Below are 26567 nucleotides of genomic sequence, written 5' to 3'. Positions count from 1 at the left end.
TGCTACTTGTGACATATCTACATTTTTCAGAGGGACATTGAATAGGAGTTGTGTTGGGACAGTATTCTGACTCCTTATGCAGGAAATGGTTAAAAAAGAATTTCTGCACATCTGAAAAACTAGTCAGAAGAGCAGTTTGTTGTTTTGTCTCGCCTGCCTGATTGTGGATTAGGCTTTGGGCTGTCTGCTTTAAATATCAGCAGAAACGAGTTCCCTTTATACAGGCAGAAGACAAAAAGTCTCTCTCTGCAAAAGCTGGGGAACTGATAGCAGCACTGCTTTACAGCTTGTGGGTATTCTCTTCATTTGTGTTCTAGCATGCAAAATTTAGATCAAAACTTGTCTTTTTAAGATGCAGTACTATGTTGTTTATTAGCTATAATGTCAATGTATATTTGTTATATCAAGTTTTGTTAATGTATCAGTTGGAATTGTTAAGACCATCTAGAGCAAGCTCTCAGTTTTGATTTTCTTTCTAGCAAATGCAGAATAACTTCTGTTATTGTGCTGAGGTGTGAGACTGAGATGCAAAGTACTCAAAAGTCTGGAAATGCCAAATGTTACAAATGCTGTTGTATTTTACAACAATTTCTTTTAATTATTAGAAATTTTTAATTGCTATGTTTATGCTTACTGCTGAGTGAAATTTTTGGAAGTTGGGCTCCTGGGCTGAGGGAGCAGAGTTATTTGCTGGAAAATAGACACTTCCAGCAAAAGAAAGCCCATAATTAGGGCACATGCAGATTTTGTCCTGCTGTAAGTCTATTGGTATTACATAGAAATGCATTCTGTTGAGAACAGAATGAGCCAGTTCATTCTGTACCACCTTTGGTGTGATCCCTGAAGGACTCAGATTTCCAGGGCTGCTGAAAGGCGACAGCACTGCAAACAGGCTGGCTTTCTGTGATTAAAATTGTGTAGCTAACTGCACATAGGAATGTGTTCTCTACCACAGAAGTACATAAATCTATGGTGTGTGCAAACAGGTTTCATTCGGAGTTTTCTTACGCATTTTGTAAAACCTTCATGTAAAGATGTGTGGGATTCTTGTGTCCAAGGGAACTATTATTCTTTTTAATGTGTCTAAATGAAACCTCTGCCTTCAAAGATTTGAAGTTTGTAGTTTTCAGAGATGAATTATGACAGTAAATTCCTTATTCTAAGTTGTTTCTGCTACAGCTAGTATTTAAGTGCAAAAATATTGAAAAGTATTGCGAAACCAGTCTTTTTTCAAAGATTGCAAAGAAGGTGGGACTTCTTCAACAGTTCTGGTGCATTAATGCATAATATAAGCCTTATTCCTCTTACCATATGTAGCCTGGTCCCCTTGTAAACTGAAAACTCCATGAACTAACTTGAATTAGAATATACCATTTCAGAATGAAGAGATCTGCTTGTGCTAGTGAAGCTACCAGAAACACATCCTTTCTCTAGATGAGGCTCTCTTCTACCTCCACAATCATGTGACTTAAGTAATGTATTGGCTTTAAACCTTAATGCAAATGTGAAGGTTTTTCTGTCAGAGTCCCTCCTAATAGTTTGGTGCCTTGGAAGCAAATCTCAGTAAGTAGCAGTCCTGGAAGATGATTTAATTGCCCTGTCTCAGCATGAAGGAGCTACAGAAAAATAAATACACCCTTGTTTAGTCTGAACTTTGCCTTGATTTTTTTTTTCTAAACATTCTTAGAGGAACTCTGCTCTCTACTTTCTTTTTTGCCTCCTTCCTAATCTCTAAAGATAACTCTCCCATGATCCCGAGAGAAAATTATTTCTGTAAATGGCTGGTGGTTTTGGATCACAGTAACATAATGACTTGAGGGAAACCAGCAATTTCAGTGACTTAGATTTTCAACCCTTGCTAGAAAATAACTAGTAAAAATATTTTCATGGTAACTTTTCTGTAATTTCATTAAACTTAAACGGTATGTATGTGTCACTTTTAGAAAAAGACATTCAATAATATTCATGTTGGGTATCGTGCATTTTCTGTTGCACTTTGCTCACTAAACTGTGCTTGGTGCAGTTTCCTAACAGGTATATAAGTGTGAAGTTAATAATATGGAGTTGTTGGAGTTGGGTAGTTTGTCTTTACTTATTTAAGAAAAAGTAACAAATCATGGTGAAATGTTCAACATGTGCATTGAATTGTTAACACAGGAAAATTATGATTGTGTTGGATTGCATTTATAGCAATTTACGTATCTTCTAAAACCGAATGGTGTTTCATGTGAGAAAGAGAAGAAAGCAATTCTGTGTCCTTACAAGATTCCCTTTTTCAAACATCCAAGGTCATTCTAAGCCAAACAGTGGAGCTGTGGCTGTGGCTTCACAGAGGGAGCTCCTGAGAACTCCTTGCTGAGCAGCCTAAATGGGGGATTCTTGTCAACTCATCCTTTACAATGTTAGGATTTGATTAAGGTTCTGGAGTCTCTTTTGTATTTTGAATACAGTGCATACACTGTTTTTAATTTCAGTTGCATGTTGAGTATTTCCAAAGTTGAGAGATTCCCCAACTTCCCTGGCCAACTTGTTGCGGTTACACCACCCTCATTGTGGTGTAATAAAAATTTCTTGTGATTTTCTAAAAACAGTTATTTGTGTCTTTTTTCTGTCCTATATTTCAAAGAAGTAGTCTAACATAAATAAGAAATAATTATAGGCATGACCATCTTTATATTGTTTGAAATGTAAGCCTGAATATTTTTATTTGAAAATACTGCCTATTACAGTGCCTGCTTATTCTTAAGTATACTTTTATTCCTTTAAAACTTGCAAAATCTTTAAGATTTGTATGAAAAAGAACTTGTAAAAGAACCTAGTTTGAAACTGAAGTTCTTTTTCCTATTGTGTTTTACATAGTTGTATGGGTTTTAGAAGGGTTTTTTTTTTAAATAATGAACCTGGAAGGTTTACAATAGCCTTTTTAAATACATTGGCATTCATCTGTCTAGTGGAAGATACAAATAAAATAAGGGTACTCTTTTTTGTGAGCACCCCTTCTTGGAAGGCTTGTTTTTCTCTTCTCCCAAGTCTTTGGCTTTTGTAGGGTTCTATCTTTAAGAGCATTTTCCCATATCCTGAGGTTTATTTAAATTACTGTTCAAAATGTTCAGTGGTTTGATTTATTGAGACAAGTGGGATATGCAGATTAATTTGTTTTTACAGCATAATGTATGATTTACAGCATTTATTCAAGATTCATAGGAACACTTCTAGTAGAAGAATATAGTTTCTGTAAATCTGTGGAAAAGGCATGGGAGGTTTGCAGAATCCCTTAACCTCTTGAACTTTCCCATGTCATCCTATGAACTCTAAATCTATGGCACTGTTCGAATCAGGAAATGTTTAAAAATGAAAAGCCAAAACCCTAAGCTGCTAGATTTTGTATACAAAACATCTGTGGGTTTTGCAGTTTAACAGTCATCCTAATCCTGGTAACATAGGCAGGCTATTGTAAGCACTCACCAATTTATTTTAAAGTAGCATATGATTTCAGTAGTTTGTTTTCTTGTTATTTCAGCTTTATGACAAAATAAACACAAAATCTTCACCACAAATCAGGAATCCTCCAAGTGATGCTGTACAGAGAGCCAAAGAGGTAATGGCTTTAAAATATATTGTTTTTACTTTGAAAGTTTGATTGTATTTAAACTGGAACTTATTTTACTTCATTAAGATCTGCATTTTGGTTCATTATCTGTATTATTTTCTGGAATGCTACCATTGCTTACTAAAGTGAAGTAACAAGTTGTATAAACTTGCAGAATTCCATTATGTCTGTAAGGATTATGAATATTACTCAGTTTAATCATTTAACCTTTGTTACAACAATAGCAGTGTTAAAAGAAACCCTTCTGTTGGGTAATTGCAGCATATTTAATGTTCAGTTTGTTCATCTGCAGCAGAAGTTTGATGTTTATATGGCTTAGTCACAAAAAAAAAAGTATCAGCTTTGTAAATTGAAAGAACAAGTTTATCTTAGATAGGTCTAAGAAGAGCAGAACAGGAAGTGCAGTGAGGGTGGCCCACTAAAACCAAAGATATATAGGCACAGATGTTCCTAATTTTTTATACCTGGCAAATAGTATTTTATTTGTTCATTATTGCAAGTGTTAAAAAAAGAAGTTTTATTATATATTACCAGTAAAAATTATTATGGTCATTGGGGGCAATGTCATAGGAAAACACTGTTTATAGTGGTATCAAAATAGAATGAACAGGAAGACTTTATAACTCTATGTAATAACTGAATTCACACTGATAGATATCCTGAAGTCCTGTTCTGCAAAACTTTCTGGCAGTTAATCCTGGGATGTGCTTCCAGAAGCAAAATAGTCTTTTCACATGCTTTTATTGTCCAAGCATGTGAAAATAAAGGTGTAAGAATCTGGTTGCAGGCAAAGGACTTAAAGTCATTTACTCCCTACTCCTTCTCCAGTGATAAGATGACGTATGGCTCAGCTTTTATAAAATCTGGAGCTTGGAGATGGGGTAGCAGATGGCCCACCTACACTTGGTGCCTTTTAACAATTAGTTTTATGAATGTTTTTAATTCTGCTTTTAAACCGATTGTTTTAATAAATTGAGACCACGTGTGAAAGTAACACCTGGTGGTGGTGATGTGTGTCACCTATTAGCACTTCATTTCTGTCTCCATATATTTAGCTGTTGGAGGAATACTGTCAATAGAAAAAAAAAAAAAAAGAACAAATGTTTCCTTCAAATTTCTGCTTTAATCTGTTTCAGAGAGAAAATTGGAATGAGGTATTTTATTCTCGCAGGGCAGGGGCACATTCTCCTAAGCCCTTTCCTGTCAAAAAATGTTGGTTTGTGTAATCATTTTGGACATACTCTGACTGAGCAGTGAGGGCTTTCGTCTGTTTAATAACTTTATTTAAAAGAAAGTTACTAGGGGCATTTCTCCTGCTTATCTTGCAGGTATTGGAAGAAATTTCATGTTACCCAGAGAACAATGATGCAAAGGAGCTAAAGCGTATTTTAACACAACCTCATTTCATGGTAAGCAAATTCTACTCTTGTTGGTTTGTTGGGTGGGGTTTTTTGTTTTGGCTTGGTTTTTTATATTCTTTATGTTAAAAAACCTAAGTTCAGTACATTCTCCTTAAAATCTCTAAGTGATGAAACTGCATACAATATACCTGTTAATAAGTGTTTCTAATCTGCTGGTCTGGCAAAAGAATTACTATTGCTGCTACTGTTAGTCCTCATTACTGTGCTGAAAACTGTCAGTAGTTTGAAGTAATCTCATTATGGAGCAGTTTCACTGTCTTTTGGGGGAACTGTGTTGCACATAGAAAGAAGAATGAATCCTTTTGGATATCCATAGGTAGAACTGGGATCCTCCTTTTACTTTTTCCCAAGGCCTTTTTAGAATAAAGGTGTGTGAATTCATTGCAAAATAAGTGGTTTTTTAATATTATTTTATAATAAATCAATAGCTTGTACAGTCTGATGAGTTTGTGTTACTTATCAGCTTCTACTGTGTGCATTTCCCAAATCTGATTTGTGAGCAGTAATTGCCCTAAGTTCAGGGATGTGACTGCTTAATAACTTGGTTCAAGTTACTGAAATCCAGTCTGGTGAAAATACTTGAGGGATTTCTTTTGTTTGTGCTGTAGATCAAGTTCATAAGTTCAGAAATAAATGTGTTTGCTTAAATCTGCTATACACTCTTGTCAGTTGAAATCATGAACTTGACTTTCCCTAACACAAGGATTATATGCAGGGGGCTTTGTGGAGTTTGCTCACCTGAAAGCTGAATTACTGTAAGTCTGAAGGATAAACCTAATTCCAGGAAAGAGTGAGCTGAAACCAACCTCCTACTCAGGTATCAGATGAAATCTGGATAGCTGCATGTCCCAGTGTGTTCTTTTGATGGCCACTGTAGCTTTTGGTGCATTTATTTTAGTACTTTAAATTGGATCAGGAGTGTGTTTTTGAAGTGAATCTCCTGATTGCCCTTACAGTGCTTTGGCTTGTGTCACATAAGGGTCTCAGAGTGTGCAAACTGACTCTTTTCAGACAAAATTACACTCAAATATGTGTGCCAGGAGCCAGTGTAACCCAGCAGCTGATGGACATTCAGTCCACAGGGCAAGATGGAATATGTAAAAACCCCTGCAATGTGTTCAGTACATCAGGTCCTCACTAATCCAGTTGTTTTACTTTTGAATTCACTCCTATTTCATTGCACTAATTGCTAATGCAGACATTGGCTATTCTGTGTGTACTCAGCAACACACTGATGTTATTCCCTGGAGATGGTATCTATCCTGAAGTTTGTAACAGCTCTGGTTCAACATTGAACAGGAATACTTGCTTGAAATAGAACATAAAACAAGATGGAATGGTACTCAGCTGCGTTGTAAGAAAGATTAAAAAAAAAAACCTCACTGGTACTCAACTTCTTTATCTGGAATCTGACGGGTTCGTTTGATTTACCTTTTTTTGTGTAATTACCACACTGTTGCAAAACCATTAGGCATTGTGGAGAAGGAGCATTTTTTAAGTATAAATTATTTTTGAGCAGGCATCAGTAAAAATGATTGTGGCGTATTGAAATTTCATGATCAAATCAAGTGACAGGAAAATGAGTTGAAAATCCTCTTTTATAGCTATCTCTGTTTCCTGATATCATAAATTTAAAACCATCTGTCAGAATTCTTTTGCTGCAATTGTATAAAAAGTGGGTTTTTATAAGGAATAAGCTGCAATTCCATAACAACTATTTTTGATGAGTAGTAATTTCAGCAAATTAGTCTATGGCATCCCAAGCTAAATTGCTAGTTTTTTGAAATCACATCATCCCTTCTTCCCATGTTTCATCCTCTCCCTTGCAGTTGTTCTGGCATTCACCTAAAACTGCACTTCAGCACTGTGCTAAACTAGTAGAAAATTGCTCAAAAAAACCCCAATCCATTTAGCAAAAAGAATTTAGGATAACAGGAATACTGTCAGAGCCAGAATGGGCATAGGAACAGAAACAGTTTGGGTTAGGGAGGAGTGTAAAGTAGCAGTTAAACCAGCAAAAGTTGGTGTGGATCCACACCTGTAGAGTGCACATACCACAGAGTCTCCAGATGTCAAAGGAGCAACTCCATCCTCTCCCATCATTCCCACACCAGCTTCCAGATGCACCTTTGTGGGGGTTGCAGACCTTAACAAAGTTATGCTTGTGTTTGTTGTATTCTGCCAAACTTCCCTTCAGAGCCAAAGCCTTTAAAATAGAGACTGTAAGGAAAGGGAGTAATTGTCAACCTACACTCCATATGTTTGCCAGCAATTGCACAGGGCAATACTCTCATTATTGTCAACCTACACTCCATATGTTTGCCAGCAATTGCACAGGGCAATACTCTCATTATTAATGCACAGACACTGAAGCAATAAGGTGTAATAAGTAGGATCATGTGCATTAACACCTGTATGATAACAGACTATTTTACTATTATTTATGTTATTATCTAATGTGTATCCCTAAGAAGACAAAAGAGTGTAGTCTGTCTTTGCTTACTTAGCCACAGTGTTAGTGGGTTAGACTGTACAGGCCTTTACAGAACCAAAGGCAATAAAATATGTGTTTTAACTGAGATCTTTGAGTTCAAGGGGCTTTGTTGTTTTGGTTTTCTTTTACCCCCATGCGTCTTATGGGTACAGGAATAAATTATTAATTTAATCTGTACATACTTAACAATTTAAAGAAGTGTATGTAAATTTTGTATAAAGGTCTTTCAGCAGCTAATTAATTTAAGAATTCTTTAAAATACTATCAAATACCTCATTTGTTAAGTACGCATTTCAAGGAGCTTTTATTCCATTACACAACTTCCAGTAGTTTTTCAAAGATTCCAGTTTCATCTCTAAAAGATTCTATTATGTATGTTTGGTATGTTGCAGCAATTTAAGCATTCGCTGTTCTAGGAGACTTTTACTTAATTACATATTGAAGTTTTATCCATCATCATGTGCCTTCCTACACTCCTCTCTGCAGACAGTGATCCTGCAATATGGTAGAAAGTACTTGTTCTCATTAAACTTATTTTTAGCAAGATTATCATATTCTGCAAAGGAAAAAGACAGGAAATAAAATCTAAATTATCAAAATTAACAGAAAACAAGTATCCTTAAGTAAAGTCAATAGCAATCTTTTGATTAAATGTTTCCTATATTTAAATTGAGCTTACTGTACTCTAATGTCTACTGTTTCTGAATTTGTGTTAATTTTTGTTAACACATTCAGAAGTCATCTAGTAAAATCAACCTTTAATAATGTTCAAAGTGCCCTATTTTAAGCTCCTACAAGGTGCATATTATTGCTAAAAATAGTATCAAGCAAAGCAAATGCTTGATGTGAAACAAATGTAAGACCCTGAATTACATAAGAAATGTAATTCTAAAGCATGGAGAGTGTAACATTTACAGGGGGCATAGAATCACGGAATTGTTTAGGTTGGAACAGACCTCCAAGATCATCGAGTCTGAACTGCCAAGTCCACCACTAAACCATGTCCCTCAGCTCCACATCTACATGACTTTTAAATACCTCCAGGGATGGTGAAGTTGAGTAAGTAGCTTTGAGTAGGTTGAGCTGAAGGAATCACAGGAGATAATCCTACTCTGTTACAGAGCCAAGACCACACTCACTCCTACAATGGATGCTTTTTGTAACATCAGCTCTCGTCCTGTTTGGGACAACTGCAAACAGTTTTCACATACTGGAATGAGAATTAAGCTAAATTCCTAAACCTTCATTGGAGTATTCACACATAAATTGACACCTAATTAAATAAGTCAGAATTTAAGTAAACCTTGCTAAAGTGGTTGAACTTATGTTAAGATCTTAATATAAAATGTTGCTTCAGTATTGCAGACCAGTGCAGAGGAATTGTTGCAAGCTTTAGCTTAGTGGTTTTCAAAATAAGATGAAAAATAGAAAGTGAAGATACAGGTTAGTATTTAACTAAAAATAATAATTGTGTAGGTGAGTTTGAAAGACTAGAAGAACAGGAGGGAATGTGGGCAGAGCGTTGTTAGTTTAGGGAATTCCATTCCATCGTTACAATGCTGAATTCCCAACTCTAGTGAAATTATCTTTTATAACATGGTACACTTCAGAAGTGCTACCTTGGGAACAAATTTGGGATTTTGTAGAGGGCATTAAAACCCCATTTCTGTCTTGGGTTCCACTTCTACATCTTCTAGGGATTTTTCTGTACTTTTTGCAGTGTAAGTTTTGCATAAACACTTTAACTGAAGACTAAGATGTTGCAGAGTCAGGGTTCTCTGCCAGAACAAATTCTAGATGGTCAATCTCAAGCCTTGCAAGACTGATGAGTTTTGCAAGCTAAGAGCTGTGAGCATTTAAATGAAAATTAAAAAGATGTTAACTATAATATAGATTGACCTAACAGCAGTGGTGGCTCATACCTCTACTTTTATAGAGATATTGTAGGAACTGGACTGTATTTATCAATTCTCGTCTGGGAAACCCATCCCTTTGGGTTTAAAAGCAGATCTGTTTCTGTCCTTGATTAGTGTAGGAGTAGAACCTGCATGTTCACATATGAATTGGATTTAGTTTTTGGACAGAAGCAAGTTGTCTATAATATACTCATTATTAAGAGTTGAATGCAAATGTGAAATGGATGAGATGTGTGGCTTTTGAAGTATCCTGGAGAACAGTGGAATTTTCCATTAAAAAAGCCTGATCCTCTTGAATACTGGTTTGCTAATATTTATGCTTTGTCCAACTTTTATCTCATATTACTTGTTACCCTTTTTACAGTTATACAAGCTTCATGTCTTTGCCCCAGCTTGGGGTTCTTACACAGTTGGTTGTTTTGCTTCTCAAAGATATTTCAATACGTTTGATCAATTATGTGTTGTATCATTCTTTGCATCAAGAAACAACAAAGCTAGTGAAGTAGTATTTGAGCAGTTTGTTGGTTTACAATGCAGTTTTTGTCAGGCATTTTGAACGCAGTGTAGTAGTGCTGTGTCCCTGCTCTAGGGGTAGGGGAGAGTACAGAAGCAATTTTGCTAGTAAACAAAAAGACCAGTATTTCATTCTTTCAGTCAGTACCAATCCACACTCTGCCTTTATTAGAATGAAATGCCGTGGGATCTGAATACCTTTCCATTTTAATAGAATAATTGTTATAGAATAGTTTGCTCAGAAAGGTAAATTCCCAGTTCTGTGTTTGTGCATATAAAGATGGCTTCATTCTGGCACTTTGCAGCTGTTGAGAAGGTGAGGGAGAGGGAGGCAGCATCATTCTCATTGATGTGTCTGTGCTAAAAAACCATGTTAACTCATGCTGATTTTAAATGCTAGGTATGTCTGCCTGCATTTACAGTCTGATGAAGTTTATCTGAGACTCCTTCAAGGCAAAAGTTCCTATATAGAAAACGAGGCACAAATATCTTGGATTTCCTTTAATTTCTGAAAAGCTTCAAAAATACTTAGAGGCAATGAGCTGGGGACATCGGAGGTGATGCAAGTCTGATGTTTTGTTGCTGTAATCTCCTCTAGGCCTTACTTCAAACTCATGATGTAGTGGCACATGAAGTTTACAGTGACGAAGCGCTGAGGGTCACCCCTCCTCCCACCTCTCCATACTTAAACGGGGATTCTCCAGAGAGCGCCAACGGCGACATGGATATGGAGAACGTAACGCGGGTTCGGCTGGTGCAATTCCAGAAGAACACGGATGAACCAATGGTATGGATGGAACTTCAGTGTTTTTCTTGACTCTGTGCTGGTGAAGACCAGTATTGCAATGATTTTGACGACAATTTCTGCGCTTTGAAGTAGGGTTGCCAATAGACCGGAATAGTTCAGCAGCCATTGTAGATAATTGTCCTCCTGTCTGTGTTCTTAATTTGAAATGCTATGTCTGCATTCACACTGTACCACTAGAGCTGGTTTTGTTTAAGTCAACCTCGCAGTAATTATAGCAAATGATGCTTTAAACCAAACTGGATACTTCACACTTCAATGCAAACTCATGTCTTTAACAAACGAGAATCTTATATGCTTTTAAGTTAAAGTGTTGCATCTTCACTTATAAATAGTATCTGTTTTCACTGCCCATATGATATGGTTTGAAGCTGTCTCCCTGCCAAGTCTCCAGACCTTACCACCAGAAGTCCCCCCCCCCAAACCTCAGGGAGAAGAGAGAGAAAAAAAACTAAGAAAACCCGAAACGAGAGAGAAACAACCAAAGTGAGATATATAAATATATTTACACTTATATACAATTAAAATATACAAAAGGGAAAAGGGAAGGGGGAAGGGAAAGGGAACAAAAACTAAAATAAAATATATATATATATATATATATCTCCCAATTAGTGACCCAATATCTAACAACTAAAAAGTTAGCAAAGAAAATAGCTCACTACTCTCCTGGGACAACCGAGAGTTGCTCCGGAACAATCACCGGCAACCTCCGTCTCCCAAGGTCGGCAAGGCCTAACCAGGCCTCGCTCCCCAACACAGCAGACTCAACAGCAGGGAACCTGCACCTCCGAGCTGCCGGAAGGAAAGAGAGCGAAGGCCTCTCCTCCTTTCTTCTTATAGTCTGGCTTACGTAAAAATCGTAGGGAATACTGGGTAAATCTGGACCCTTCCTTGGTTACAAACTGGTCACCAAGGAAGGCCTAGCCCAAACCACCACACCATATTTGAACGACAAAGATTTTGTTTTAACCTCAAAATCTATACCCTGCCTTCAAGCTTTTAGGAAAAGTGACTGTTCTTAACCACTCAAGAATCACAGTGCTTAGTGGTTTATTTTTAAAAGTATAAACATTTCTTTTTTTTTCTAGGGAATCACTTTAAAAATGAATGAGCTGAACCATTGCATCGTGGCAAGAATTATGCACGGAGGAATGATTCACCGGCAAGGTAAGCATGTCTCATGAGCAGTTTTGTCTTCAAACACAGTAATTTTGTACAAACTGTGTAATGGTACATACTCCTCATTTTGATGGCTGCTATTCCATAGCAGTGCACCTCTGTACCTGGATGGACTCTGCTAACTGCTTTAGTTACCTTCCAGATGTCTGCCAGCGTTTTGAGGTCAGGGCCCACTGTGTTTCATTTAGGTCTTAATTAGGATAATTACTATACTATTACTGATTATAGCTCAGCAAGACAATGAAATGCCAATAATTTCTGGATGGAGCTGCGCTTATTTTATCTTCTGTTTAAAAAAAATCCCTAGACAAGTAACAATACTTTTCCTTGCAAAAATGAAAGAGCTTTGTCCAATACAATTCTTGAGGACCTTTGTATTTTTTAAGTTGAGGCTTACAAAAATGTTTTTTGAAATAAAAATATTACTTGTGCCTAGAACTTGACTCTTTATTTTCAGTTTTCACTGCTATAACAAACTGTGCAAACATGCATTTTTTTCTCATCTCCAGTTTTCTCCTTTACTCTATTTTGTGGTTCCAGATCACATGTCAGAAATAACAGGGTTTTCTCCTACTTTAAACAGATGAACTTTCCTGCTGTGTTGTTAGCTGCAAGTTTGGATTGCACCCTTAAAAGGGTTACTTTAACTTTTTTGGACTGCCATCTTTTTCTTTTGATGAACACAAAATTTTTCATCATTTTTCAGCCCAAAGTTCCCTCTAGCCTACTGTTCTATTCCAGAGGAACCTAGGAGCAGGCAATTAGGAAGAGAAAACATTCACTTCAGCTCATTAATGTTGGTAAAAACTGTCAAGAAGCAGGAAAGAGAAAAGATTTCATACAACCAAAGATGCAATTCAGATAGAGCTATATTTTTTAGAGGACCTTTTAAATCAAAATGTATTTGGCATCTAAAAGTGAGTTTTAAAAGGAGATTGCTTTAAGATTCCCGGGAAGAAGGTTTTCTTTCAGCTCTGCTTAGGTAGTGGTGATGCTCTGCAGAGTATTGTTTCACATGACTGTTCCATAATGAGTCTAATGAAATTTTTAAAACCTGTTAAAGCTGAGCAAAAAATCCAACTGTGCCCATTAAAACTCTGTTCTTTCTCATTATGCAGTGTCTTTTATTTCTAAAGATTTTGGAAATACAACCTATTCTCTGTATGCTTCATCTCACTAATGTAGCTCTTCTGTCCATAGGTCTAATCTGAAAGTAAAGTATACTTCAGTATTGTCACTCATTATTTTTTAATGCTTCCAATTTTGTTAGTGTTCTAGATGCCTCTTGGTTTCACTTCTTCATTCAACATACCTTTATTTAGAATATTTTTATTGAATAGAACAATGCAAATGTAATTTGACAGTGATCTCAAGCACCTTCTTTGAATACTGTTGATAAGGTCTGTGGCTCATATTGATTTTCGAGGGGTGTTATGTAATTTTTTCTGCTGTCTGCTGTATAGAAAACTGCTAGACAATAACAGCAATGAGTGGATAATAAATCTACTGAGGGGGTTACAGGAACTGTGTAATTTCAGCAATATTAAGTACAAACTGCACAATTCCCAATCACAAAATAGCTGCTGTGAAGTAGCCTCCTATCTCTGTGGCAGCTGTATCTAATCCTGCTGATTATAATTGTTCTTATTCAAAAGGTGGAGGAGTTAAAGTGGGAAGAGAGGCTTTTAAAGATTCTATCTACTTGCACCTTCCAGAGGATTCAGCTCAATGAAAATTAAACACCAGTTTCAGTCATTAAAAATTGTCTTTTTATTGACTTGTCTACTTTTTTAGGACAAGTAAATTAATTGTATCATAGATCTCAGGCTTAACTTTCACCTTGGAGTCTGTGCCTTAACTTTGCTGAGTTGTCCATTTACTTTCTACCTGTGAATTTTGTTTAGACTGCTCATACCATAAATATTATTTTCAGGGGATCTGTATAGAGCCAAATCTCTCAGCAGGTTTCAGTACCTTAACCCGTGTGTTCTTTGCTGCTGACTGATTTTGGAGCTTATGTGCTTAAAAGTGAATTCATTCTAAAGATGCACTTAAGAAGAGGTCCCAATATGGCATTTAAAAAGATTTCCAAAGAAGAGAGAGGACCATTGGCTGCCCATTTAACCTCAACAGAAAAACAGCAGTTGTGCATTGTCTGTGCTACATTCTTAAAGTGATTTAATGTCAAATTGACACCGGTTTTTAAAATACAGTTACCCTTGATAAGGTTTATTCAATTCTAACAAAATCTCTGTGAAACTATGATTATATGTTCACAGCCCTTCGTTTTCCAAGCTGCAGAATTTTCCTATGGCTACTAAATATGTTTCCGAATAGGGAATCCAAGATTTTGTTCCGTCTTCTTCCTAAAAGGGTGGGATTTCTCATACTTCTGTGCAGAGCAAGAGCATGCACTTCCTCAAACTGCCCTCACTCTCTCTTGCAAAGACAAAGGGAGGAAATAGTTTACTTTCAGAGATATATCTATTCTTTGCTATTACAGATGTATTATATACCACTAAGTCCTGAATAGCTTAAATTGTAAATAAACGCTGCATTGCCAACAGAAAAGGAACCAAAACCAACCAAAATCTGGTTAAGCAAAGATATCATGGGAGTTACAAATGTTAGAGAAGGCTTGTTATTCAAAGATGTCAAGAACACTTTTCCAACAACAATATTTTTAAAGAGTAAAATGTTTCAGCAAATGATAAACCTCTCTCCCCTCAGATTGAAAATGTCTTTCTGTGATTTATCGGTGCATCCACCCCCACAAAAGAGAATGACCATCTGCTGCTAATGTCCATGCTTTATTCCCAACTTTTATGTATGCTGTTCCTTTACAGTCATGAACATGACAATATTCACTTCTGTCAGAGTAGCAGAAATGGGGAATGCTCCAGAAGAGGGAATTTTATTTGCGTGCACTATTGCAATGATTTGATACAGGGATATTACTGAATCTGATTCTCATTCTAATATTTAATTCTGTCAGATTTATGTTTTGAATAATGTCAAAGAATCTTTGTACTATTCCAGGCAGTATGGTCTTTCTGATTCAGTATTATTGTTTAAGAACAATTACACTTATTTCAAACACAGTTAAATTTTGGCATGATGGAGTCAACACAGAGCCCCCTTTTTTTTTTAGAATAATTTTTAAAGAATCAAGTAGTGAATGCTTTCCTCAGAAAGTCTGACAAAACTGAACTTTCAAAGTCTTTCACTAGAGATTTGATCATTAATATTCTAGATGTGAACTAGATTAATTTGAAATTCAGATGCAGGACTGTTGGATTCCCATTCAGTGAACTATTAACTGTGATAATTTTTCCACTGAAGAGAAAATTGGGACCAAAATTGTGATTAGACCTCTTTTATAATTTCACTATCAGCAGATCAGCCCCTGTTGAATTGTTCAGAGTATTTAATTTGGCTGAACAAGTTACTCTTTAGAGTACTGAAAGTTTTTGTAAACTCTGGGCTCTCTCCTGTAGCACTGCCAAGTGAGCTGCTGTTTCACAGAAGAGAGACCAGTGGGAATCAGAGCAACAGAGCTTTTCAGGATTCTTCTCCTTGGTTCAGGCTGTGCTTGTGTTTAGCAGGCACACAGTTTGATTTTCTTATGTTTGTACCAGCTGAAAGTTTTGCTTCCATCGTATTCTTTGGAAAAGTAATTTTGGTTCAGAAAAAGAATTCTAAGGGGTTTTCAGGATTGTAGTTGATTGGCCTTTTTTTCAGGTAATTTTCTGTAGCTGTGTTTTAGTTTAGGAAATGTTTGCCAGTTCCTTGTTTTCAGAGTAAGATTATTTATAATAGGTACAGTAATTGTATGGAGTACAGTATTTAGAAGAGTATAGTTGCACAAATTCTTTAAATCATACAGCAGAAAGGAAAATATGTGAAGTAAATGGTCTTGTCATATTTCATTATGTATGGAAAACCTCTTCTGACTAATAATAAACCATGGAAGGGTTTTTGTGAGAACTGCTAGAGAATTAGGTGGGTTTGAGCTACTTAAGTCAGAAATTATCATTCAAAAAGCCTCCTAGGTTGCTTCTAATCCTGAAGATAATTCATTTGGTGCTTCTCCCTGTTGAGCTTTTGTGGTGCCTTAGAGCCATATAGTAGCATCCCATTCCCATTCTGGCTTCAGGAGGTCAGTTTATGACTTGCCTAAGCCAAGCAGGTGTTTATTTCTTCATCTGACACCAATCATTTGTATTCAGGCTTTGTATACAGAAAATGCATGCTGTAACTATGGCAAATCAAAATCAGAGAAATGAAAAAATACAGAGGTCTGACAGATAAAATCAAGACTATGTGCAGAAGCCAAACTTCATTAAGTAGTCATCTGATAAAATATTGTTTGAATATCTCTGAACATTTCCAGCTGACAAGTTGTTGGTGACCTTCTTTTTGATGTGTGGGTTTTTGCAGTGTCCTTGAAAGGCTCTGATCTTTTACCCATGGACTTTATAGGGTGCCTGCACATCTCTTGTGGGTGTATTCACTGCACTCTGAAAGACAGATTTGTAATCCTTGGCAGCTAATACAAAGTCCTTTTCTGAATCTAACCAAAAAATTATTCTGATGTTGTTTTGTATTTATGCCTTTCTGTGAATATTAGAACTGTCTTACAGTTATCTCAAATTGTAAAAGCATGTTTGAGGTGACTTGTGTGTTTTGTTAACTCTGCAGGTACGCTACATGTAGGGGATGAAATCAGAGAAATAAACGGAATCAGTGTGGCAAATCAAACTGTAGAACAACTACAAAAAATGCTTGTAAGTACCTGAAATATTTCTCATGTTCTCTATAAAAGTGCCTGTCTTATTTAGACAAAACTTTTATGTAATTGTGTTCTGACTTCCCCTTTTTCTTTTGTTCTTGATAGACTGCATAGGCATGCAACGAAAGAGTTCATGTGTTCAGCTCTTAAAGCCTTCTACAGGCTCTCCCCTGTTTTCAGTAGTGGCTTTTTTGAACCTTCTACACTGGGCTGGTTCAGGTGTAGTTTTATTTATTCCATTTAGTCCCACAAAAAAGATCATTGACACCCAGCCATTCCTGACAGATGTATGTCTAGCCAGCTCTTAAAAAAACTTGTCTAGTGGAGGTTGCCCAAACTCTCCAGGCAATTCACTTTCATGTGTAACTCTTATACATTTTACAAAGTTTTTCCCTAATATCTGAGTTTTGTTCATTGAAATGCAGGAGTTTCTTCTCTTGTCTCTTGTAATCATAACAGTAAAACTACTGCTTTCCTCCTATTACTCATCCCAAGTTAGTCTATAAAGATCATAGAATCACAGAATAGTTTGGGTTGGAAGGGACCTTTAAAGGTCACGTAGCCCGACCTCCCTGCAATGAGCAGGGACATCTTCAGCTAGATCAGGTTTCTCAGTCATGCCCTTATTTTAATTGTTGAGTCTATGCCAGGTGTGGTCACTGAGTAGACTATGAGAGGAAAGAAGCTTTTCTTGACTATTGGTATCGTTGCTACACAAATACAGGGGCAATAAATCACAGAATCATTAATATTGGAAGTAACCTCAGGAGGTCTCCAGTCCAGGCTCCTGCACAAAGCAGGGTCAACATTAAATACAGCCCAGGTTGCTCAGGGGCTTTGCCTGGTTAAGCCTGGGAAATATCCAAGGACAGACATTTGACAGGTCAGATGCTTCTTTGGGCAACCTGTTGCAGTGCTTAATTATCATCATAGGGAAAAATGTGTTCTTTACATGTAGCTGGAACCCCCCTTTCTTTCAGTTTATAACTATTGTGCTCATGGTTATTGGTGTTACAAAGGAAAAAAAAAACAATATTTTGAGCTCAGACAGCCTGTCTTTTGCCAGGAAAACTCCATCTTGGCCCTTACTGGTAGAGTCATTTTGATATTCCATAACACCTGTACATTTTTCTGCCTGCAACCTTAACCTTGGGATCATGGATGGTATCACTAATCCTTTTGTTGTGTTCCAGAGCCATATAGACAAGCTTAAAGGGAGTCCAGGCAAATAGCATTTTTTGGGGTCACAGTGAGCCAGCCAAAGAGAGAAGGTGTTAAAACTCTGAAATTACTTGAAGTGATTTCTGCCCAGACCAAGTCCTGCAGTTGTCAGCCATGTAGTGGCACTAATATTCAGATTGCTATTTAAGAAAATACATTGCCACAATCTACTGCCATTCTGCAGTTGCTACTTGTTGTGAATATTCTTACACTATAGTAAATGCAAACTAGCAGACTCCGTGTTCTGTTTTGATGAAAGTCTATTTTTGACATTTCTACCTTTACTACTGTAACATGACGCTTTCCAGAAATTGTGAATACAGTTTTGCTGTTTAACATGTATGAAAGGGAAGAAAATGTCACTTTAGTAGCAGAGTGTCTGTGAATCACAGGGAATATAGCTACAAAGAAAAGACTGACATGGAAGAAACCTACACATCTCTGAATCTCGGTTCTAGGCGTTGAAACCTGGTCAGGCAAACAAACTGATAATGTATGTTTATCCTTTAGATTAATGAGAGATGATTTAAATGTTTGTTTATAGGTGAAGTGACAACTTAACCGTGGCATTTTAGCTTTTCTGAATATTTACTTTAGGAAAACATGCTGCTGTTCTCGAACAGTGATGTTTTCCTTTCCAACAATAGTGATTTGGAGATTTTCTCTTCAGTGTCTTACAAGTGCTTCTCTCTTTGCAGAGGGAAATGCGTGGAAGTATTACCTTTAAGATTGTGCCAAGTTATCGCACGCAATCTTCATCCTGTGAGGTAATGAATTTAATGAGCCATCCTGTTTCTCCCTCAGTCCCGTAACTAACTGCCTGCTGATGGCTGAATGTTACTGCTTTCTGGGAAATTGTTTCTGCCTGTCCTGTTAGATCACGCACACCAATTTTACAACAAAGATAACGGAACACGAGTAGGTCCCACCTACCTACTCAGCCCCGCCTTCATATTCATCTCATCAGCACCTTAACTAACTCTTTACAGCCTATTTTAAAAAAAAAATAGGAAAGGGGATCCTCAACTTGTGCACTTAGGAAGCCCCTTTAAAAAAATGACCATTTAAACTTGTTCTTCAGGAAGTCTGTTAAAGTTCCTAAGCTGAGGAACACTCCTCCTGGTTTTTAGGCTTTAAATATTATATTGCTGCTTTGGGCTGTTAAGGGTTAATTGAAGAACCCATTTCTGTATAACCCCCTTGAGGTAAATTTGTGGTGGTTGTGTGTAACAGTTACATGTGGCTTAATATTATGTTTTCATGAAAAGATGGTATATGTCATTACAGAAGGAAAACAGATTTGGAGTTAGTTCTTGTTGAACTGGAAAGTTGGTGTTGTGGTTTTTGCACAGCAGTGTTTAATTCCCTTCTGCTCACAAAGTTATGTTCCAGATTGCAACTGAAGGGAATTAAATTGTAGAAGATGGCTACTTGAGAGCCACTGTTCCAATTTAAGCATACAGATGGCATCTGCACTGTGTAGATGATGCCAGTCTCTCTGTGCCACATGTTTAACTGCGCAAACAGTTCCCAAATTAGAATTCCGAGAGTGAAATCACAACCCCTGTTGAAGTCAAGCACCTTATCTTAATTAGAGCTGTGATTTCACCCTAATTGTTTTTGTGTCTCAGCAGATGCTAGAATACACAGAAACTGCTACTGTGGTTGTCAGAACAGTCTGTTTGCAAGAAAAAAAATTACTGCTTTTTGGTTGCCTTCTGTACTTCTAATCTGTACTTCTAATAGAATTCAACAAAAACTAAAAGGTTTTAGAGGTAGAAGGTTTGACAGATTTTCTCATGTGAGGCCAATTTTCTTAAAAGGTATAAATATGAAAGCAAAAGTTTTCCCTGAAATGCAAAGTCTTTAAAAGAAATTAAATAGAAATTCTACAGTGTGTTACAAATTTCTGTAGTGACTTCTGTGCTGTAAATAGAAGTAATAATAGAAGATATCTCACTTCCCAACATTGGAACAGAGAAAGTAGTGAAACTGTAGACCTACTGGGAAGATGATTATTTGGAAAAACTCAGCATACAGCTTTAAATTAATATCATTAGGTGTCATTTTAATAATAGCAGATAATCTCTTTTCTTTAGCTTTGTGTACTTAGGTTCTTCATGACTATTTCACAGAAGAGTGGAAAATAGACTCTTACCTTTCTTTGAAAAAAAACTAGAAGTGAAAAAAAACCTAGCTAAACTAGAAGAGTGTTATCAAAGACAGGGAAAAAAAGAAAAAAGGCATGTCTAATTATGAGACTTTGTGGCATTTAGCATTCATTTAATCAGGGGAGGCTGACTCTGTTCCCTCTGCTTGGCCACACTATGACTTTGGCTAGATTTTCAACTGCTAGAAGTGTACACAAAAAGCCACAATTTTTAAATCATCCTGCTAAAGAACCACTAAGCCTTTGGTATTTTTTTCACAGAATTTATCAGGATTGTGATTCAGATGACAAATCAGATTCTTAACCATCAATAGAGGCTAATAATCGATGTTGAACAACATTACTAAGACACAGAAAGCTTGCTTATTGTGCCCTCTAGCAGGATAAATTGACAGATATTTGGTCTTCACGAGTATAATCTTACTAGTTAAGGTTTTTTTTGGCAGCATTTCAGTATATATTAATGTTTAGTTCCCCTCTCCCCTCAGTCATGGACTGGTGCTCACGTAGTATAGTTTTGTCAGCAGAGGAATATAAAACAGAATGGAAACTAGGAGGGGTTGAGACTCCTACCGTGATCGTGTCATTGGGTGGCAAAACATTTTTGGTAATCTAGAATAAGGAAAAACTAAATATTAGTAGAATCAGGGGTGATATGACCTTTGTTTAGAATCTGTCTTAGGCCCTTACATACAAAGGTGGGGAGATTGAGATGTTATTTTTTTGAATGAGATTTGAATTTCACTTGCAATATTTTTCTTCTTTTGTAGTCATTTAAAATTTAAATAAGTGTTTGTAGAGATGTTTTCTAAACATTAAGACAGTTCTACATATTTAGGGAAGTCTTTTCCCTGTGCTCTGTAATGGTACTTCAGGGTTGCTAGACAGTTTTCAAAATCTCAACTGAATAATTTCAAGTTTCTTAGGCATTCGTGGCTTTTCCTGCTCCCATGCCTTCCATTTAGTTACCAGGCCTTCTATTTCGTGGAGTAGACTTTGCTTGGAAACATAATACTTTTGGATTCCCTTGTGTAAAAATTTGATCAGCTGACCTAGTGCGAGATGACCTATTTAGTTTTTGGTGTGGCACATGACCTGAGTTAACACAGATAACCTGTATAACACGGGGTCAGGATGTTGGCTTGTCTTCACCAGATACCCAGAAAGTTGCAGGCTTACATAAACATAAACTTAAGTAACTATTGCAACATTCTTCCTATGGCTGATGGCTACCTAAGCTGTTTATATGTTTCAGTTTTATCCCACTGAGTAAGCATTTTGCTCTAGCTACACTTGCACTCTTACTTTCTACTGACAAGATACCCCAAGAAACTTTTTATAGTGTCAGATTTGTGAGAATGGTAAGGGAAGTACTTTTTCTTTTTTTTTTTTTTTTTTTTTTTTTTTCAAAAAATTTCCTTATAAACATCCTTTATGTTTCAGCTTGTCTCTGTGAAACACTTAAGTTGTTCCATTAAGAAGAAAAGCTTTTACATATATGAGATTTTAAAAGTCTGGTGGTAATCACCATGGATTTATTTTTTTTTTAGTCTTACATGGTTTCCATTAGTACTCGAATTTTTATAGTCTTAAACCTTTTTTTATATTTTTATTAACAATACCACCAGAAACGTTGCTTGAGCAAGACTGAAATGTAAAAGTGTTTTCAGATTTTTTGGAAAGTCTCTCTGGTTTTTGTGTGTTTTTTATTTTGGGGGGTTTTGTTGTAGATCTGACAACAATGTCATTGATCCAGCTGTTCCTGTCAGCATCTAATTTGATCAGGCCATATCTAGTAGACATAATTGACTTTTGCTATAGGTTTGCATCTCAAATACATTGATTTATCATTCATAATCAACACCCAAGAACAAGGAATCAACAGGAAACTGGTTTTGCCATCATTTGGAAATAATTGTGGTTGCTTCCTCTAAGGCTCCAGCTGTGGTGCTTCAATGAATAGTGAGGATCCCAAAGACTTCTGTTTGTTCCTTGGCTTGGGGCCAGACAAGTACAAGTCTAGATAGTCAAGTTTACTGAAACATGATGATAACCTTTCCACACTACTCAGAATCACTGGATCCTCCCAGTGTTTTCCTGCTCCTATCCCCAGGAAAACTAGGGCTTTTACTGGTTTAGTGGAGAAACAACTTCACAACCGAAGCTGAAGTTTTCCAGGCCAGTTCGAAGCATTCTACAAGGATCTCTCTACTCATTGATTTGTCTCCTTAGACTGTGCATAATATAGTTTTTCTCCTTACCTTTGAGTCTGCTAGTCTTTGAAAGAAAATCTTAATTTCCTGATCCCTAGGAGATTAAGAATCTAAATGCCTTTGAATTAGGCAGAACAGCCTAATTATGTAAAAACTGTACGTATGTTTCTTGGATAGATTAATTTCTGACAGTACTGAAATCAGTGGCACCGAAAATGTGTATTTTTCTCAGTATGTTATGGTGAACATTTGCTTTGAATAATATGCTGTCTTCTGTTGAGAATTGTTGAAGGAATACAAATCAAAACATTCTCAGACCAAGAAAATTTCCTTCAAAGGGAGAAACCTTCAAGACAGTCCAGAAATAGTGGCATTCTCTAAATTTGTTTTTCCTTAAATGACTTGGGTGTTTGCATAACTTTCCAAAGCTTTCCATTGCTTCCTTGCTAAACTACCACTGACAACAAACCATAACAAACCATATTTTTCTTAAGAAAAGCTTAAATTAATTTTTCACCTCTTTTTTAAAGTGAGAAAATAGAAGAAACTAAATTGCAGAGTAAGCAGAAATTCTCTTTATAAAGCAAGAAAGTCACTGCTTTTTTGGAAAAAAGTATCTCCTAACTACTCTGTTATAAAGGTGATGCTGATAATCCCATACACTCAAAAAAGGGAAATATGGTTCCTTTAGGCTTTTCCTTTTTTATATATATTTTTTTCAGTAATGAATAGCTTGTTTGCTCTCTTTTGAATATTTTAAACTTGTCATGCTGGAGTGATATTTTAATTAGAATGAGGACTGATTTCTCCCAGTTGCAAATAGTTATGGGAGGCAAATTTTGTTCTTGTGCCTGTAGCAGAAGTGTACAGACCCACATACTTTGAACCACAATGATTTTACAGCCATGTAATTGTCAGGTCTGTCCTCAGCTGTGTTCAAACCAAAGCAAGGATCTACACAGATACATATGGAACTTTCTGTTAAATCTTACCTAAGGAGTCCACAAAAAGGTGCAGAAGTTCTACATGAGTTTGTTGCACATCACATGTACAGGCAGCAAGAGGGATAAAGTATTGCCTGTCATTTTAACTTTCCTTGATGCTTTAAAATAGCTATGAGTGCTATCACATAATTAGTATAAGTTTGAGAATATTAGTAGAGGAACTTTCCCTGATTAATGTTGCATGAACAGTTTAGCTCCAGGTCTGTTTTTTAATTTGTTCACCAAGGGCAGTTGTATTGAGAAAATGTGCCAGGGCTAACTTTGTTTGCTTTGAGAACTGTTTTAGCCCTTTTTGTGTGCTATCCCTGACGTTATGCAGAATGACCAGACATTCCTAAACCGACCTTTGACATGGAATATTATATTCTAAAATTCCTCTGAGGGTAAAATGGATTTTTATTTTTTTCACAATGTATGAGTGAATTATTTTATTTCTGGAAGAGATGGCTCTGACCTTGTGGGATTAAGTACTATACAGTCAAAATGGCATGTGAAAAAAATTGCTCTACAAGTTTCCTTTCCTTTGAAAAACACAGTCAGAAATTCCTGTTTTCCTTCCTGTAGAATTTCCCAGTATGCACCCTGTGTCTGCTGTCCCCTCACTGAAGTGTAGGAACACACTGGTAGTCTGAGTCAAGAGAAGTGGCTTTTTAAAGTGTTGTATTGTGGCAAAGTTTAATGCTTTTAAGCCCATAAGAATGTTGGAGGAAAAAATCATCAGTGTGATGTAAAGTGGATGAAAAGGGAAAAGAGAGGATCCAGCTTCCTTCCCAGGTGTTATTTTAGTGTCTTTGGGGCACTGCAGAGAAATGCGTTTTGCTTAGCAGAGACTGATCAACACTGACAACCACCTCACAGATGAAAAAATAGTTAGAAACAGCTTTAAAATGGAATATGTGCCTCATTCTGTTCCAAGTAATATTCAGCATATAACTTTTAGGTACTTATCTTTAACAAAGACTGGTTTATGACTAAGGGCCAGGAGCACTGTCAGCCACGTGAGATCTCAAAAGTCCCAGATGTCACTAATTAAAAAGCTGTTTGATTGCTAAGGCAACATGAAAATAGTTATTACCTGAGATACATCAAAATGTCAAACCTGAATCTTTAAATTATGGAAAGTCTTCAGATTTACAGAGTTTGTAGGGTGGAAACTTTCACAAATGAAGCAGCTAAGAAAATGGTTATAAGGCTGTGGATGTAACTGTTCTTTGAAATATTTCTGTGTTCCTGTGATAGTGTTGTGTTGTTAATGAACCTTGTGTCTTATTTCAGAGAGATTCCCCCTCTACATCCAGACAGTCCCCAGCTAATGGTCATAGCAGCACTAACAATTCTGTTTCGGTAAGATTTCCAGTTCCACACAGAGAAACTGTGAAAGTTTTGTTGGTGCTCATCTGCCATTACTGTTATACTTATCGTGTGGTCAGTGGAAAATTTTGTCCTGATGATAGAACTGAGGTTATTACATATGTAACTCCCCATTTTCTTTTTTTTTTTTTCCAAGGGTTTTTTCCAACATATTCTTCTCATTAAAAGCCATACAGTGAATTAAATGTCAATAACTGTACTGTGACACTTCAGTCATCCTTAAATCATTGTCAGCAGCTTCCTCAAAACTAAGCAGAGGTTTAAAGTGGAAGTTTTATTTCCACCCTGATCTTGGGAAGCGGTGTTTGAAGAAAACATGACTGTGCAGTTGGTATCCCGAGACACTTTAGATTCCTTTTTTTTTTTTTTTAAGTTTTGTGTTTTGAGAGCCCTCTGGAACGTGTACTGGTTTCCGCTATCTGAGTTAAGGAATTGGTGTGCTCTCTGCTGTCGTGGTACGTGCACATACTGTGTGAAACATGAGCCTTGCCTGGATATGGAAAGCAAAAGGAAGTGGCTTTAAACTGCACTACAAACCAAGCTATTACCATCACATCTTTAACACAAAGTACTTCTGTTTTGTTTGTATTCAGGTAGAAAGGTGCTGTCGACCTCCTGGGTTTTTTTTCTAAAGTATATCAATGTTAAAATTCGTGTTGTTTACCATTTGTCATTGTTTGGACCAATGTAGTAACTACACACAAGTTCCTTCAGTGAGTGCTGTCAGTATCATGAGTTCACAGGACTAGCTAAAACCAAACAAACCAAAAAAACCCAAAACTAAGTAACTACTCCTTTGACTACTAAAAAAACCCCTACAACTTAGAAATTATTTGCCACGAGGTAAAGTGCTTGCTAATTAGTAGAATGAAAAATAATTGTGTGGATGAAAAATTTAAGAAATTTTTGTGAATTAAATTAAATTTGTAAAATGATTAGTAGTTATAATCTTAATTCTCAGCACAATTAATCACATTATACATTTTTAATAATAAGGTTTTTAATGTTTATAATGGCCTCTTTCTCTTTTAAAAGCAAGACTTAATAAGTATTAAGTGGAAAAGGCATTCACATAAAGAGCCTCTTTCACTTGGTGGTGCTTTTGTGTTGAAGATGCTGAATTATTTATTAAAAAGCACATTCTTTATCTGCTTAAACTTTTTACCTGCTTTCTTCAGCTTGCTGCTAAACAGCCTGGGTTTGATTTCTTAAAGAAAAAAAATATTCCTAAACATGGGGCAATGCTTTATACTTTTGTCTAACTTACCATTTTACTGTTATGTAGTATAAATCACTAACAAATGGTGTTGTGTACCCTTAAAAAGTAAAATGAAAATTTCTTCTCCTGGGTTGACTTTATTCTGCAGGACTTGCCATCGACAACACAACCAAAAGGACGACAGGTGAATAGATAATCCTCCATAGGCATTTTTGTAAACTTAGTTGCTAGTAAACATCCCTGCTTATCATTTCCCCACTCATATTCTGTATGTGCTGAACTAAAACATTTAAGCTTAGAAAATTTGTTCCATTTTTTTCATTTTTCTTTTTAACTCATTTGTTCATGGCTAATTCAAAATAGCATTTTTTTTCATGTGTCCTTGTGTGTGAAAGTTACAGATTCATTGTAAATTTAACTGGGGATGTTGTTTTAGTTCAGAGTGCATTAATAGACTTACTGTTGTGCAGTGACCTGTGCAGGTTTTTATCTTGGAGGAAAGCTCAAATTTGTATTTTAACTGAAATGGGGACTAGTAGGACAAGTGTCTAATACTCTAAAACATTGTACTGACAAAGATGCTAAAGCTTGAGTTGGTCTATAATTATTAATATTATCCAGGCTCTTCAAAGAAAA

At 36.4% G+C, this 26567-nt stretch overlaps 1 protein-coding gene across 7 annotated transcripts in view; it reads left to right on the top strand.

Annotated features, from left to right (window-relative positions):
* The window catches only part of CASK (calcium/calmodulin dependent serine protein kinase), a 210025-nt gene that overhangs the window by 160617 nt on the left and 22841 nt on the right, over positions 1 to 26567 (top strand). For 4 of the 7 annotated variants that reach the window (XM_039380225.1, XM_027741879.2, XM_027741878.2 and 1 more), the window contains 8 exons: positions 3521 to 3598; positions 4939 to 5019; positions 10553 to 10741; positions 11851 to 11929; positions 16643 to 16728; positions 18653 to 18721; positions 24617 to 24685; positions 26080 to 26115. In XM_039380225.1, coding sequence (XP_039236159.1) covers positions 3521 to 3598; positions 4939 to 5019; positions 10553 to 10741; positions 11851 to 11929; positions 16643 to 16728; positions 18653 to 18721; positions 24617 to 24685; positions 26080 to 26115 — 687 coding nt within the window. The remainder of the gene's footprint in view (positions 1 to 3520; positions 3599 to 4938; positions 5020 to 10552; positions 10742 to 11850; positions 11930 to 16642; positions 16729 to 18652; positions 18722 to 24616; positions 24686 to 26079; positions 26116 to 26567) is intronic. The other 3 variants (XM_027741886.2, XM_027741885.2, XM_027741884.2) reach the window with 1 other exon arrangement.

Source organism: Pipra filicauda, unplaced genomic scaffold (assembly GCF_003945595.2).
Source record: "Pipra filicauda isolate LSUMZ 115617 unplaced genomic scaffold, ASM394559v2 scaffold18_size4552066_pilon, whole genome shotgun sequence".
Classification (NCBI taxonomy): domain Eukaryota; kingdom Metazoa; phylum Chordata; class Aves; order Passeriformes; family Pipridae; genus Pipra; species Pipra filicauda.
The sequence above is the reverse complement of the archived record's forward strand: the minus strand, read 5'-3'. Positions and strand labels throughout refer to the sequence as shown.